Source organism: Larus michahellis, chromosome 2 (assembly GCF_964199755.1).
Source record: "Larus michahellis chromosome 2, bLarMic1.1, whole genome shotgun sequence".
Taxonomy (NCBI): domain Eukaryota; kingdom Metazoa; phylum Chordata; class Aves; order Charadriiformes; family Laridae; genus Larus; species Larus michahellis.
In genome coordinates, this window is record NC_133897.1 from 51,180,605 (window position 1) to 51,194,881 (window position 14,277).

Sequence of the window (14,277 nt, forward strand, 5' to 3'; positions counted from 1 at the left end):
CGCGAGGCTGCGCGAGGGGGGCGGGGACAGCGCGCGAGGCGATCCCGGAAGCGCGGGGCTACGGCCGCGGTGTGGGCAGGCGGTGGCGGGCCGGGTTGGGCCGCGCCGCTCCGGAGAGGAAGGGGAAGGAAAAGGAAGCGGAGCTGCGGGTGACCGGCGGCCGCTGCCGCCATGACGAACTTCATCTCGGTGCAGCTGAAGAAGGCCTCGGAGGTGGACTTGGCCAAGCCGCTGTGCAAGTTCATCCAGCAGAGCTACCCGGGCGGCGACGCTCAGGCCGAGCACTGCCGCGCCGCCGAGGAGCTTAGCAAGCTCCGCAAGAGCGCGCTCGGCCGCCCGCTCGACAAGCACGAGAGCGCGCTCGAAACCGTCCTCAGGTAGGGCCGGGCCGGTACAGGCCCCTCCGCCATCCTTCTCCTTCCCCCCCCGTCCCCGGTGCCCTGCGGGGCCCCGGTGGCAGCTCTGGGCCCAGGCCCTGGGTGCGGCGGAGCCGGAGCCAGGTGTGGGCGGGGCGGGGCGAGGGGGATGGTTCGCCGTGAGGAAGCGGCCGGGGCTGCCGGGCCGGCTCCGGTGGCCTGTGGGTTGCGTGCCCGCCCCTTTCCCCCGCCGACGGCCCACGTCCCCAGCGGCTCGGGTGGCTTTGCGGCATCCTGGGATCCCCCTCCCAGCGCGGCTCGGGCGTTGTGGGGTGTCGTGTGATGGCAGCGCAGGGCCGGCGGTGCGGCAGGCCGGCGGGGGAGGTGTAGAGAGGAGGCCGTGTCCCGACCAGCTTCCCCTTCCGAGGGGCCACGGCTAGAGCTAGGTAGAAATGACAAACTATTTTGCCTTTCATAGGAGAGCAGGCGTGTCTTTGTTTCAGTGTTATGTTTTGCTGTTAGAGCTGACAGCTTCCTTTTCGGTTTTAGGTAGTGGGTTTTTTATGGTGTGGGTTTTTTTTTTTTTTTACTGTCATGTCTTCCTTCTGTTTGCTGTGTTTAGCAGTTTCTTAATGTATTTGCAAAGTCACATCCCTATTTTCTACTTAACACACCTAAGTTTGCTATCAGAAGGTTTCCTGGTGCCTCTGTTATGCCGGAATTGTAGGTTAGACAAGCAAAAGATAAATCTGTGCCTTCTGCCCAGTAAACTGCATAAAGCCTGCTTTAGGGCTAACTGCTCCATCATCTACAAAAGCACTTGCTCTTTCCTGTGTCTCTGGAACACTTAGGGATTGCAGTATTGATTTACTGTGGTAATCCTGTTGTTCTGTTTCTCTATGCTGGGAACATTTTGAGCCCAATTTGTAGCTCATCTACTCACTGAGGTCACTGTGATTCATTCACTAGGTTAATACTAAGTACACACTTCTATTTGCAAAGCTGGGATCAAAGATCTGCCGTACTAGAATATGAGTTTTTAAATAGTGGCAGCAAGTTTTTTTGGTGGTGTTTTTTTTTTTTAAGAAGGAAAAAAGAGGGATTTTCTAGTATAAGGAGAAATGGTACTTGTAGACATGACACACTTCTGTAATATCATGAACAAGTAGAAATACGTTTGATGTTCACTAGAATTTCTTATTTATAAATTAAAAATGAATAGGAATGGAAAAGAAACAAGTGACTTACTAAAAAGAAGGCAAGATTTATAAAATGGGTTACTGATGTTTTTTGAGCTTATCAGCCCTTCACTGAGTGTTTGGGCTACCAAATCTATGACTGTACTCATCATGTTTTGCACCGTCTTTGTAGTTTCCTGTTCTAGTCCTGTTTATTACTGCGTCTGCTTTTGGAGGTACTACTGTGTGTACCTTTTGAAGGCCAGGAAAATAATGAGCATCTATGAACTGAAAGAGGGCCCCTGCTAGGCAAATGGAAAGGCATATTGTTATCTTCTCTTGAATGCTGTAATTGAGCTGCTTTTTCGGGCTGTGCCACTCAGGTTTAATTTCTATCTGAAATCCGTGTTTGGCCCAGCCCCACCATATGACTTTGCCCTACCTAACAGCTGTACATTGCTGAAAGGAGAAAGCCCTCTCTTCAGTTCTAGTGCTTCTCGTAAGCCATTTCTGGAAGGCAAAAGGTGTACGTGGCTTTCTGACAGGTCAGCAACTTGAATGAGTTCAGTGGAATGTCAGATGGACGTCAGAACAAGTGCAAAAGAGGTTAAAAGTAGTGTTCCATGAAAGTCAAAGGGCTAAGCAGGACCTCCCTCTTTTAGTGTCAGTAGGTCATTACATTAATTGAAGCCATAGTATGCAACTTCACCTCAGGTTTTTCTCTCTGAATATTGAAGGAAAACCACTTGCAATTGCATAATTACCAGTTTTCCTTTTGAGTCAATTCCATATGCAGTGATCTGGTCTCTCTGCTGCTGGTCAGTCATCAGCAGATGTCTTCAGCTGGCCCAGGTGCTGTTGCAGTAGTCAGGAGGTGTTGAATGTGGCTCTGCACTGGTGCCACCGTATGTGTGAACAAGAAATGATATCCCTGCCACACAGAAGCGCCTCTCATAAAACACATTTTAAATTGTATCGTTTGAGAGTATTTATTCGCTTAACAGTGGAGGTGAGATAAGATGAAGGTCTGCATTAACCGTAAATTAGAGAAAATAAAACAATCAGATGTATGTTTTACTCTATCTATAACAAGTTATGAGTAGTTTGTCCCTGTGACCATTTATATTCATTACAGTTGCTGGAAAATAAGTTTGTTCTTATCCTGTAAGAATATTCTGCACTACATTCTGTAAGGCGCAGTTACTTTAAGAAGTCAGACTATCTGCACACCCATAAGTTTGAAGTATCCGTCTGAGTTTATGATTGAAAGAGCACAAGCATTTGAGTGCCTTGCATCTCCTCTGAAAATTCAATTCCCTCCAACTTCCACATTTTCCTACTGCTATTTGAAAGTTGTACTCAGTCTTGTGTTTAAGTAACAACTTTAGCAAGATTTTTGTTAAAGTTGGAGTTTAAAACGGGTTTGTTAGCAAAGTAAGGTTGGAAGAGCTAATTACAATGTGGATACCCTTTGCATACATTTACTTTGCAGCTTTTTATAGACCATAATACCTAGTAGAGTGCTGTAGACCATTTGACTGTTAAGAAACGAAGGCTTAATCTTCTGCTAATTAATCTAGGATTTGCCCATGGTTTTGTAATCTTTAGAAGCCTTGTTTTGCTGAGTAGTTACTGCAGAATTTATTCTTTTAAATTAATTCAGTTGCAGCCCTATTTCCTAGGGAAACACTGACCAGTAAAGCTTTGAAAGTGCGTGGTATTTTGTTGTTCAACTGATGAACACAAATGCTTCTATTGGAGAAGTATTTGAGGTACTAAGTGAAAAGGGGCACAGTGTAACTGGGAAAGTCCTCAGTCTGCTTCCAAGCTTTCTTTGTTTTCTGAGAATCTGAGTGTTCTGAAGGTGACGTAGGTGAGCTTGGTACAGATGTTTCCCCTTATATTCTGTCATAGCAGATTTGATTTAGTGGTTTGGTTTGTTTCTTTTTTTTTTTCTTCTTTCTTTTCTTCTGAGTCTAATTATAGCTCCAAGGGGTTCCTGCCTTCCTCTCTTAATATTAAAGATAGCCTGGACTTCATTTCTGTTCTCTGGAGGGATGGGGTGGTGGTGGTAGTTTAATTAGTTTAATTTTGCTAACAACTCTTGCAGTTCTTTTAAAAAATGAAAAAGGGGGGAGGAGGGGGTGTGTGGTTTTATTGTGAATGATTAGATTCTCTGGGGGCTGGAAGTTGCAGTTCTGGTTTGCAGCTGTGAGTTCAAGACTCTAGCTCTTATCTAGAAGAGTGAAGGCAGATCTTGGTCCCTTTTATGTTCTTTTGAAGGAGGTTTTTGCTTTATGATTCTTTGAAGGAGGAACAGGATTTGAGGTTCTTAATGCAATACATATATTTTCATTAAATTCTAACTCAAACCTTGACTTCCAACTCATTTGGCTGCGGTAACTCATTTTACTAGCATTTAGGAGTGTGTAATGCCTGTTCTGGTGAAAGATGGCTGTACTTCGAGAACTAGATCTCTGTTGCTGACATCTGCCCTCCCTTTCATCACTGTAGTCGGATCTCAGGCAGTTGATATGTTTGTATGGTTTTCTGTAGTTCATCACTGGCACAGCCAGACACACAACACTCATCTGTGATGTGCAGCAGCTTCTGTTCTTTGTGTCTTGATAGTTAGATTACTGTAAATTTTGTCTTAAATAACTACTTTATGTTTACCCTCATCCTTCAGCGTGTGACTTGCGCATCAGATGCGGCCAGTCATTTGATATTTATTTTCTGTCTTTGTACTGCTAGTTTTATGCTGTTCTGTGGTAATGCTGTTCTGTACCATTTCATTTATATATGTTTAGTTTATATATACCATTATATTTATATATGTTTAGCTCCTGCTAAAAAAAAGAGACATTATTTTACTTGTTGGGAGGTTTTTGGGTTTTTTCGTTTGCAGCGTTTTAAAGAGCTCTTAAATCTTGAGTAGAATTTCAAGTTCTTTAATAAAAAGAAATGACACAACGTGCTCAAAATAGTAAAGAAAATAGTAACGTAAGTTCTGAACTTGTTTGGAACCAACCAACCAAAACGCAATGTGTTATTGATGTTAAATGCAGCAATGTGCATATTTGGGAGGAACATACATCTCCTTGGCTTATTTTCTTTGTGGTTCTGTTGACATATAAAGAACAGTCTGTTTGAAAATGCACCGGACTTCACAAGGCCATTTAACAAGCTTTGCTTCTTGACTGCCCTCATGGCAGATGAGGACAGGGTAATCGCGGAATGTGGGAAGACAACTCGGCTTTATTGATGGCTTCTAGTTAACAAATTAAATTGAGGCAGGAGGAGACAGCCTCGAAAGTCTTGTTTTCTTTGTGATACTATGAGAAAATGACTGTGGCAAGACCAGCTGAAGGTAGTGAAGGAAGTACACTTAAATACATCCGTTAAAGTGATGTTCAGTGCTAGTATTGAATTAATTTTTGTACTGCTTGTGTTAACCTGTATCAGTGAAACCAATTAGGTTAGGAAGTGGGGGAAAAAAAAAATTGTGATTATGTGATAAATCAGACCAAACTTAAATCGTTGAGAGAGCGTCAACATGCAAAGCTCAATTTCTTTAACTACAAAAGGGATGCTGTTCTTTACAATTTTTATAGATCAAGCCTTGGATGTAAGGTCACTTAAAAAAAAGGTAACTAAATTATATTTAATTATTGCTTCATTTCAAGTGGTATGTGCTTTCCAGGTATGACTGTCAAATGAAAGATGAAGAAAACAGACAAATGAAAATCTTTTACAAAAAATTCAATATATAGATTCTTTTAAAACTGGTACCTTTCATGTGCCAGCTTCATAAATGTTGGAAGATATTAGTTACTGTACTATCACATAGTTTAAAATTATCAGACTCTATTATTGCCAATATTTTAGATCTTTCTGAAAAACACCTTTGATTTATAAAGTTAAGTTTCTCAGTGGAGGTGTATTTGAGATCGCACTTCATAATGGGTGCTCCTGTACTAGCAACCTTAATGCCGAAGTATGGGAAGGTAGAATGCAGATTCATAGATTTATGTGGACAGTGAAAAAAATTGTCGTTAGCTTTAAAATCCACGCGAAGGGGTGTTTTTTGTGTTTGTGTTTTTTTTAACTATACTGTTCACATACACATACAATGTTAACCCTACTTCACAGGCTGTGAAACTCGTCGCTACAAGATGTTTTTGTATATTGGGAATATAAATTGTTAAAAAAAGAATTTGACCAATATAATGTTCGATGTATGTCCCTATGGCAAGTGCTACAGGAGGAGTATAGGAAATGGTCTTCACATGTTACGTGTTCTAAGCAGTTGGCAATTTAAAGTTTTTCTGTTCTGCATCCAGCCTGTCATGTTTAACAAGTGGTGCAAGTGTTAGGGTACAACTCGGGAAAACTTTGAATTGCGAACTGTTGCCTGGGTAGATTGTGTGAGGGACTGTGCTATGATTGCTCTATTATCTTTCTGGCATTCTTTCCTAAACATCTTCCACTGTGAGTAGACAAAATATTGGCACAGAAAAAATTTTGGTTTTAATTCACTGACTGCTACAATATACTCTAATGAGAACTAAGCTTACAACTAAATTTTATCAAGCATTAGGCTCTCCAGTTGATGCTCTGCAAGGCAAATGGCATCTGTTTCAAAGACACTGAAGTTTAAACGCATAAATCACAAATTTTAAGGGAGTGGGGTATAATGTTCAGCTCATGAGAGTGCAGTGTAGCTTGTTAATGTTATGTTAAATGCTGTACTTGATTTACTCTTGCAGTATGACTTAATATCTAATGTACTCTGTCTTCCTGTATGTATACAGGGGCTCCTTTGCATGACATTCTTTTCTAATCCACCCTCCATCAAAAAGTGGAATGGGTCAGCTTCATCTGTGACACTCTTCTACTTCTAACTGAGATGGGGGTTCCGCATTATCTGTGGAAGACTACCTCCTATTGAACTTGTTCCTCTACTGAAAAAATTCCTTTATGTAGAATTTCTGTCTGTCCTGCAAATCCTCCATAGTTACAAATGAGCTTCACAACTTATTTGTGTGGGAGATTTTTACGCCTTTTTTCTTTTGTGCTAGTGTAAGAAAAAAACCTCTTAATTTGATTTATCTAATGGCTTTTTCTGCCTTTTTTTTTTGTAGATACTATGATCAGCTGTGTGCAATTGAACCAAAGTTTCCGTTCTCTGAAAATCAGGTAAGAAGAATTATCAAGCCATTAAACTGAATCATGGCACCTACGATGTATGACTTCCAAGCCTACACCTAATCCCTTAAACAGTACTTATCTCGGGCAAGGCATTTAGTCTTTTTGAGCCTTATTTTCCTAATCTCTGCTTATTTTCTAGTCAGTGCTCACATATAGTCTAAACTGAAACTTCACCTCTGGTGGCCGTAATTGCTTTCGTTTCACAGATTCAGAAACATTTTGACTTTGGATAGTGATCACTGCATGGTCTAGGTCAGGAAGAGTTGCGCTGTACTGATTCATCTTCAACTCTCTTTTTTCCAAGAGGTCTTATTTCATACTATGTTAAAAAGGCTTTTTAAAAATGTAATTTCTGTGAGAAAACCTTTAGTAACGGACCTATTATGGTCTTTAGTTTTTGAAGTAGAACAGATGTTTCATTCACAACAGTTAACAGAATAAGCCATTTAAGAGATTGCCACTTTATTCCTGCCTCTGCATCTACAAACTGCATAATTTTTGTATAGCTATAGTGTTCATTAAGGTGTGGTCATTTGTTGGTTTGTTTTTTTTTTCCCCTGCCATATTTCTTTAGAATCTTGTCTCTAAGGAGAAATTCAGCTTAACTCCTACCTATTGAAATCTTCCCCAGGTGGAGACTGGAATATATCTTTAGGCTCCTGTATTTTGGTGGAAAAAGATGTAGGTTTTCTTTGGATGTGTTTACAAATAGGGCAGAATTTACATTTCTTTGCTGATCAAATCATACTTAGATGGTAATGTTATGATTAAAAAGTTTCTTTCAGACTTACAGGTTACAAGTAAGGGAATAGTTTTAATGCAGTTCAAATTGATTTGAGTTTTGTATGTAGTTGCGTTCACCTGTAGCCAAGAACGGCATTTTGGTTTTTGGTGTGCGAGTGTTTTGATATGGTGATCTGCAAACCCTGAGACATGGAAAACTGGAAAACTTTTAAGAGTAAGTTCTGTGGATTTGTAAATGGTTCCATCAAAGGGAAGAAGTAGTCAGTGAGAGCAGCAATGAACAGGTGGGGACCAGAACTTCCTGAACTAGCATTGCTGCTAGAGGAAAAATACATTATCAAACAGTACTGCGCTTTTTCTGAAGTTTTTGTCCCCAACTACTTTAAAACGAGTAATTTTGCTGTCTTTTTTGGTTTGATACCAGTTGCCTACAACTAATGTGATCAGCTGCATAACAAACCAAATTGTGGAACTTCAAAGCAGATTCTGTGAAGTATTTGCATTGTCTATGAAATATATGCTGGAGGTGTAATATAAACCACACTGGTTTTACTTGCATTCTCTCTCCTGAGTGCATTTCCTGATAATGCTGCTATTGAATTCACTCATAAAAATGTGTGAATTTTGGTATTACAGAACAGTTCCAAATACGCTAGTAATTTGCAACAGTGGAAACTTCCTGGTTGGGTGGTTTCCTTTAACTGTGACTCTACCTCTAGACTGTCAGATTTCTTTGGAGAGGAGTACCTTGGTTTGGAAATAAATTTCTGTCACTTAGAATATGAATAGAAAGGAAAGGTTATTTTGAGAATTTCTGTGTTGTTTGCTTGAAATATTCTGAGCAAACTAACAGGCAAGAAAAAGGTAGAATAAAAAATGTTTGAAATAACTCTTGATGATGTCCTGAAACTTCCAGAATGTTTGTAATGTTACAAGGATAAATATGTGAATTTGGGATATTTTCTGAAGATTTCATATTTAATTTTACAGATAAAGATCTTTCTTTTTCACAACTTTCAGGTCTGTGTAACATTTACATGGAAGGATGCTTTTGATAAAGGTTCACTTTTTGGAGGATCTGCCAAATTGGGTATGTGAATGTACCAAAAGTTCAAGTATTAATAATATTAAATTCTGATAATATTTTTATATAGCTGAATTGTTAATAGTCTTCCTAGTATTCTCAACATAGCTTTCAAATGAGTTCAACTATATTGGTAATAGACGAATCACTTCAACATTGGTAATGAATTCCTGGGGACCAGGCAAAGAATTTCTGTAAAATTGAGTATTAATACTAGTTTTCCAGAGGCACAAATAGATGTGCAGTCTGATGATAATAGTTGTGTTGTCTGCTCCTCAGACCTTTTCTGGGAGCAATCGCAACTGACATTAATCAAAATTGTTCAAGTTAACGTTAAGTTTCAGTAGTAGATTTTTGGTAATCCAGCTCCTACTGTTCTAAATGAATAGGGTCCTCTTGAGATGTGCTTGTGAGTGAGCGAGTCCCCTCCAGAAGAAGGGAAGTGATGGTAGCTGGCTTCAGTAACCTAGCCTGATACTGCATTTTGTTCAAGAGAATAGAAGGATCTGCCTGTGCCCGAAAAAGATTCTCCTATCACTTCTTTTTAAGATATTTTCACACCGATTTAAACACTTAGAAAGAAAAATTTGTATTTGTTTCCTGCAAACATAAGGAGCTTGAGTCTGTAATTTGTTTTAGTCATATAGGGACAATTCTGCACTGCAAATTCAGGGTCATTAAATGGATTTGGAACACTCGCCAATAAAGAAACTAAGACTAAATCCTTTTGATTTAAGTGAGGAGCTGTTCAGTCATGTGTCATCGTTTTTTTGTGTTTCTATTTATATACCCAAGTGTTCATCATGACTAGCATTGCAAGATGACCATTGCGATTTTGAAGATCCAGACAAAGCTTGGAAAAAAGTTACAGTACTTACTCTCTTTTTAGTTTTTTTTTTAAAGTTTTTGTGTCCTTTATATAGTTCTCTGGTAGCAACTACTGAAAGTTTTTGCAGTTTTCCATGTGCTGAATGCACATGCTAAAGTTGTGCTTGTGTGAACTATATGTGTAACAATAGACCACATTCCTATGTGTAAGCAGGTGGTGCACACCTTTCCTTGCTTTTTCTAACTGTTCTATGAAGTCCTTCTGGATAATTGGAAACCTTCCTGAAGATGCTGTGGTTTTTTTCTCAGAATTTGGTTGGTTCTGTGTTCTTTGGGACTAGCATTTCATGATGATTGAACTGGCTTCATAGTAAAGTTCAGAATATTTCATTATGACTTAAACATAGTCTGTGAATCGCCAGAGATTTATAATAATTGTGAGAAGAAGAATCAGTAATCATAATGATGATTACCCTAGGAATTTGAATAAATGTGATGTTATAGCATCTTGAAAAAACTTGCATGTCTGCAGGTTAATTATATACTAGTCTAAATAGTCTGTGAGGAAGATGGCTAGAGATTTATGCAACATTCTGTGTGAAATATCAAAGAAATTCTTAACTGAGTAATGCTCAGTTAACAAGCAATGGAATAAATTTTATTTTGAAACTATAAAGCAGATCTTAATGGAAAGAAATTATCAAAAGGACTCTTTTAGTATATATCTTTACAGTGCTGTATTGCAGTTTATCCAGGTGCTGCTCTCCAGATTAACTATCGCATGTGTGTATCTCTATATTTCAGACCAGAACTGGCAGTGGGATTTTTCAGTGTAAAGCAGAGTTTTCAGTTACTGAGGGAGCAAAATTTCTGTTGACTTCTAAGAGGAGGCTATCCTGTCTCCAGATGTAAATTCAGTGTAAAACTCCTTTGCCTTACATGAGGCCAAGCTGCAGGGGTGTGACTTGAGACTTCTGGCTTTTGCTGTGGTGACAAAATGTTTTCTTCCCATCTTCCCCTGAATCCCAAATCTGTATCACAGGGGTGGCTGACAGATACTGTGGCTGCTTGAAAAGTGACCCAGTTCACAGCATTGCATGTAATCTGAAATATGTTGGCTTAAGTTAATAGGTAGAGCTATAAACAGATGAGTGTAAGGAAAATCTATATTGCTAAACAGCTGTTCTGAATGTAGTAAATCACACTTGATGCAGTCCAGAGTGTAAAGTAATTCTGCATATAATTTTGCACTTTAGAAACTTTAAAGCCATAGTTTCTTTCTCTTTTTTTCTGTTTGTTTTAGTCTTTTCAATGATGTGTAAGTTGTACAAGATCATCTTTTTAGAAAAATCCTGGAAAAAAACTACAGAAGAGAGATGGTCTAGATAAATGACTATTATCTTGATGAAATACAGTGACTGTGTAACTCACTTTTCACTCAGGGAAACAAAATGGGAAAAAAGGCATGTTGGATTTGTGGCTGCCTGTCTCGAAATTTAGTGCAGGTCAAGGAGCACTAGCATAAAACTTTAGAGATATGTTAGAAAAATATGTAGCTGTATAAGGAGGCTGTATGTTAGTGAAATGAAACAAATGTGCCACTTTAGTACCTTTATGTTTTAAGGATAACCCAGGAGTTGTACCTGGGTTTGTGAAACTGAAAATTCACTAGTTGAGTTTTCTGTATTCCCCCAAAGGAGTGTACTTTTAACAGTAGTAGGAAACAAGTATCTGCTGTTTTTAGACTTCTCCAGCACTTGCATATAGCTAATAACCTTTTGCAAGCAATTAATAGATTCAAAATGGTTCCTGTTCAGGTATTAATGTTTCTAGAAGTGTGGGCTCCATCCTCTGGGACTAAGTAGTACTACAGGAGTTGTCTGAACAGGCCACACTGCTGTCTAGTAAGCACAAGTTTTAATTAAGTAAATCCTTATATGTTTCAGTACATGTATAAATGAGATATTTGTCAGCATTTTCAGTCTGAAACAGTAGATTCGAGAGGTGAAAAATTCCCTGCATTTCAATAGATAGTAAGACAGAACATGTAAAAATCTTTGGCCTCAATGAGAGAAGAGTAGTTAATCCTGATTCATGATACAGTAAGACCATGTAATTGGGTAGTTATTGCAAACGAATAATGCATGGAAGTTCCTATTTCAGATTATCCTTCAGTAACGCATGAGTTTCTGTATCTTCAGGACCCAAAAAGTTAGGAAGACTTTAAAATTATTTTGTGTATTGTGTAGATTTTCATACTGCTGCTTTTATGCTTTATGTCACTCTCTGTAGTTCCTCACTTTAAAACATTTTGTGGAATATTAAATTAGACTATGTAAAGCCTTCAGAATGAAGATGACTTTGAGTTTAAAAGTTCAGTCTGGTTTTTTTGAGGGGGGAGGGAGTGGGCTTGAAATTGTTGATATTTTTAAGTACAGATATTAGTAGTATTGGCCTCATCTGTAGGATGCTAGAGTACTGCAGTTTATTTTTTTAACAGTATGGATAACTGTCTGTCTTGATTGCAGCTCTGGCAAGTTTGGGGTATGAGAAGACCTGTGTTTTGTTCAACTGTGGAGCGCTGGCAAGCCAGATTGCAGCAGAACAGAATCTAGATAACGATGAAGGACTGAAAGCTGCAGCTAAGCACTATCAGGTACAGAGGCTCCCTGCTTATGCTTAGTGATTCAGAATTATTAATCTTAGAACATCAAATAAGTATCTCTCAATTTTAAAGCTAAATACACACATACATAAATGTATATACATATTTTCCCCCTCTTAATTGCAAAGGTGAATTAGCTAAGTACCTGGTCTTGGGTCATATTTACCACCTTTGAAAGATTTAATTCCATGCAGTTCCTCATACTCCTTCCTCCAAGCATGTTGGTAACTAATAACCTTCAGCTCAAGATTTAATAATTTTAGCTAGTATCAATTTTAGCTTTAACAAGTTATACAGTAATAATCTTTCTTCTTTGTGGAATGCATTAAAATTTCCATATTCTTATGCTGTTGGGTATAGCCAATATACTGTCTTGATAATGTCTTGGTGTAAGTGGCTTCAAGAACAAGAAGTCACAAAGAATTGTTTTTAGTGGCTAAACAATAAATGTGAGACCGAATACCCAAAAAGATCTATTTTTTAAAAAATTTTGTATGTATTATATTTGTAAGAGAAAGTGTCTGTTCAGAAACATGAGTGGTAATAATTATTTTGCTTTACTTAGTTTGCAAGTGGTGCTTTCCAACACATTAAAGACACGGTTTTGTCAGCCTTGAATCGAGAGCCTACAGTGGACATCTCTCCAGACACAGTTGGAACTCTCAGTCTTATTATGTTGGCTCAAGCCCAAGAAGTCTTCTTTTTGAAAGCTACAAGAGGTATATCTTAATTTTTGGCTTGCATATTTATGTGCTTATTACAATTTCCACAAAAACTTAGAAGTGTTTTAAGTTATTAAGAGCTTGTAAAGGGCCTTTCAGAAGTTTTTATTTTTGCCTTTACTGATTTTTCTCCCCCCGCCCTTGCAGGTCACTAAACACAGATGCCACCTAAGAATTTGTCTAAGGTTTACCTGACAATGTACTTCTCCCATTTGTCTTTTCTTTCTTCTTATGTTCAAAACAATTAGGCTTCATCTCTACAAAGGATTTTGCTGGTTTATATTTTTTCCTTTAGCCCTTGAGAATAAAACACATTATCTAAAAGAACTGAGAGTACTTGGTGCATAGGGGTTTTACCACTACTCCCTGCCTCCTCTGTGGAATGATTTCATGAGAATTTAGAAAGAAAGATACAACTGTACTAGGAAGCAAAGGAAATTTCCTAAGAGTTTAGGGGAAACAAATTCTGGTTTATTGCTCCTGTTATTGAGAGGAATTCTTTGACCCAGTCTAGCTTTGAGAATGTCCTGTTTATCTTGGAAAGTGAAATTCTGCAGGTAGAACAAAGAATTGTGTGTCTAACTGTTAAAGGCTGATTGTGAAATACTGATTCAGAGGCTGCATATTTTAACGCAACTATTAAAGAACATCTGCTTCAAAGAATTTTCCTGTGGAACAGTACTATCTTCAGTACAAGATCTCTTACTCTTTGCTAATCTCCTCTTCTCTCTGTATTTACAAGTAGTTGTGCATCTAGAAGTTACAGATATCTAAAAGTATACCTAAAGGACGTATAGGTCATGTGATTGCTTGCCAACTCCTCTCTTCCCCTACGGTGTTTGGAATACAATGGAGGAAGACAGGGGTTATCTTAACTAGGATGTTTCTTTTCTTCACAGGGAAGATCCCGGAAAGTTCTTGTAGCCTTACTGCCTTTAGGAGAACCTCAATGAGAAATGATTGTCCTTCAGCCAATTGATAAATTATGTTTATGTTCTTTACCATGCTGGTAGCAATATTTTAGTCTCAGGCTATTTGGAAGTTGCTTTGAAATAAATTTGTATAACAAATGCCTGAAACTTTTCTTCAGAGCAGGACCAGACACCTCGGTTTTCATGGGAAATAGATCTTTCTGTCACCTCTTTCTTCTTCACCTGATTTCTTCTTACTCAAAACATGAAAAAGATAAAGCAAGGCTGATCGAAAACCCACATGTGCCCAGTGAACTGAAGATTTTTGTGACTGCTCTCAAGACCACAAGTCTGACAGTGTTAGAAAGACAGTAAAGGTTAATCACCATCTGACTGTGGAGGCTGTAGATTTTGCCAGATGTAAAGAAGTTCCTTTCCCTGGCAGGAAAGACACTTTGTGAAGAATGGGGCTTGACAACATGATTAACTTCAGAAACGTATTCTTCAAGTGGAAATGCTTCAAAGTTTGATCTCAAGACTTTGATCTTCAAATGTAGCTTCTTTCTGCATTGATTATT

The 14,277-nt window shown here is 38.7% G+C and overlaps 1 protein-coding gene across 4 annotated transcripts in view; it reads left to right on the forward strand.

The window, feature by feature from the left end:
• The first annotated feature begins 8 nt into the window (after positions 1-8).
• Positions 9-14,277, forward strand: part of PDCD6IP (programmed cell death 6 interacting protein) — a 34,720-nt gene continuing 20,451 nt past the window's right edge. For all 4 annotated transcript variants that reach the window (XM_074575342.1, XM_074575343.1, XM_074575344.1 and 1 more), the window contains exons 1-5: positions 9-377; positions 6,679-6,733; positions 8,510-8,579; positions 11,930-12,057; positions 12,632-12,785. In XM_074575342.1, the coding sequence (XP_074431443.1) occupies positions 172-377; positions 6,679-6,733; positions 8,510-8,579; positions 11,930-12,057; positions 12,632-12,785 (613 nt within the window). In that variant the 5' untranslated portion in view covers positions 9-171. The remainder of the gene's footprint in view (positions 378-6,678; positions 6,734-8,509; positions 8,580-11,929; positions 12,058-12,631; positions 12,786-14,277) is intronic.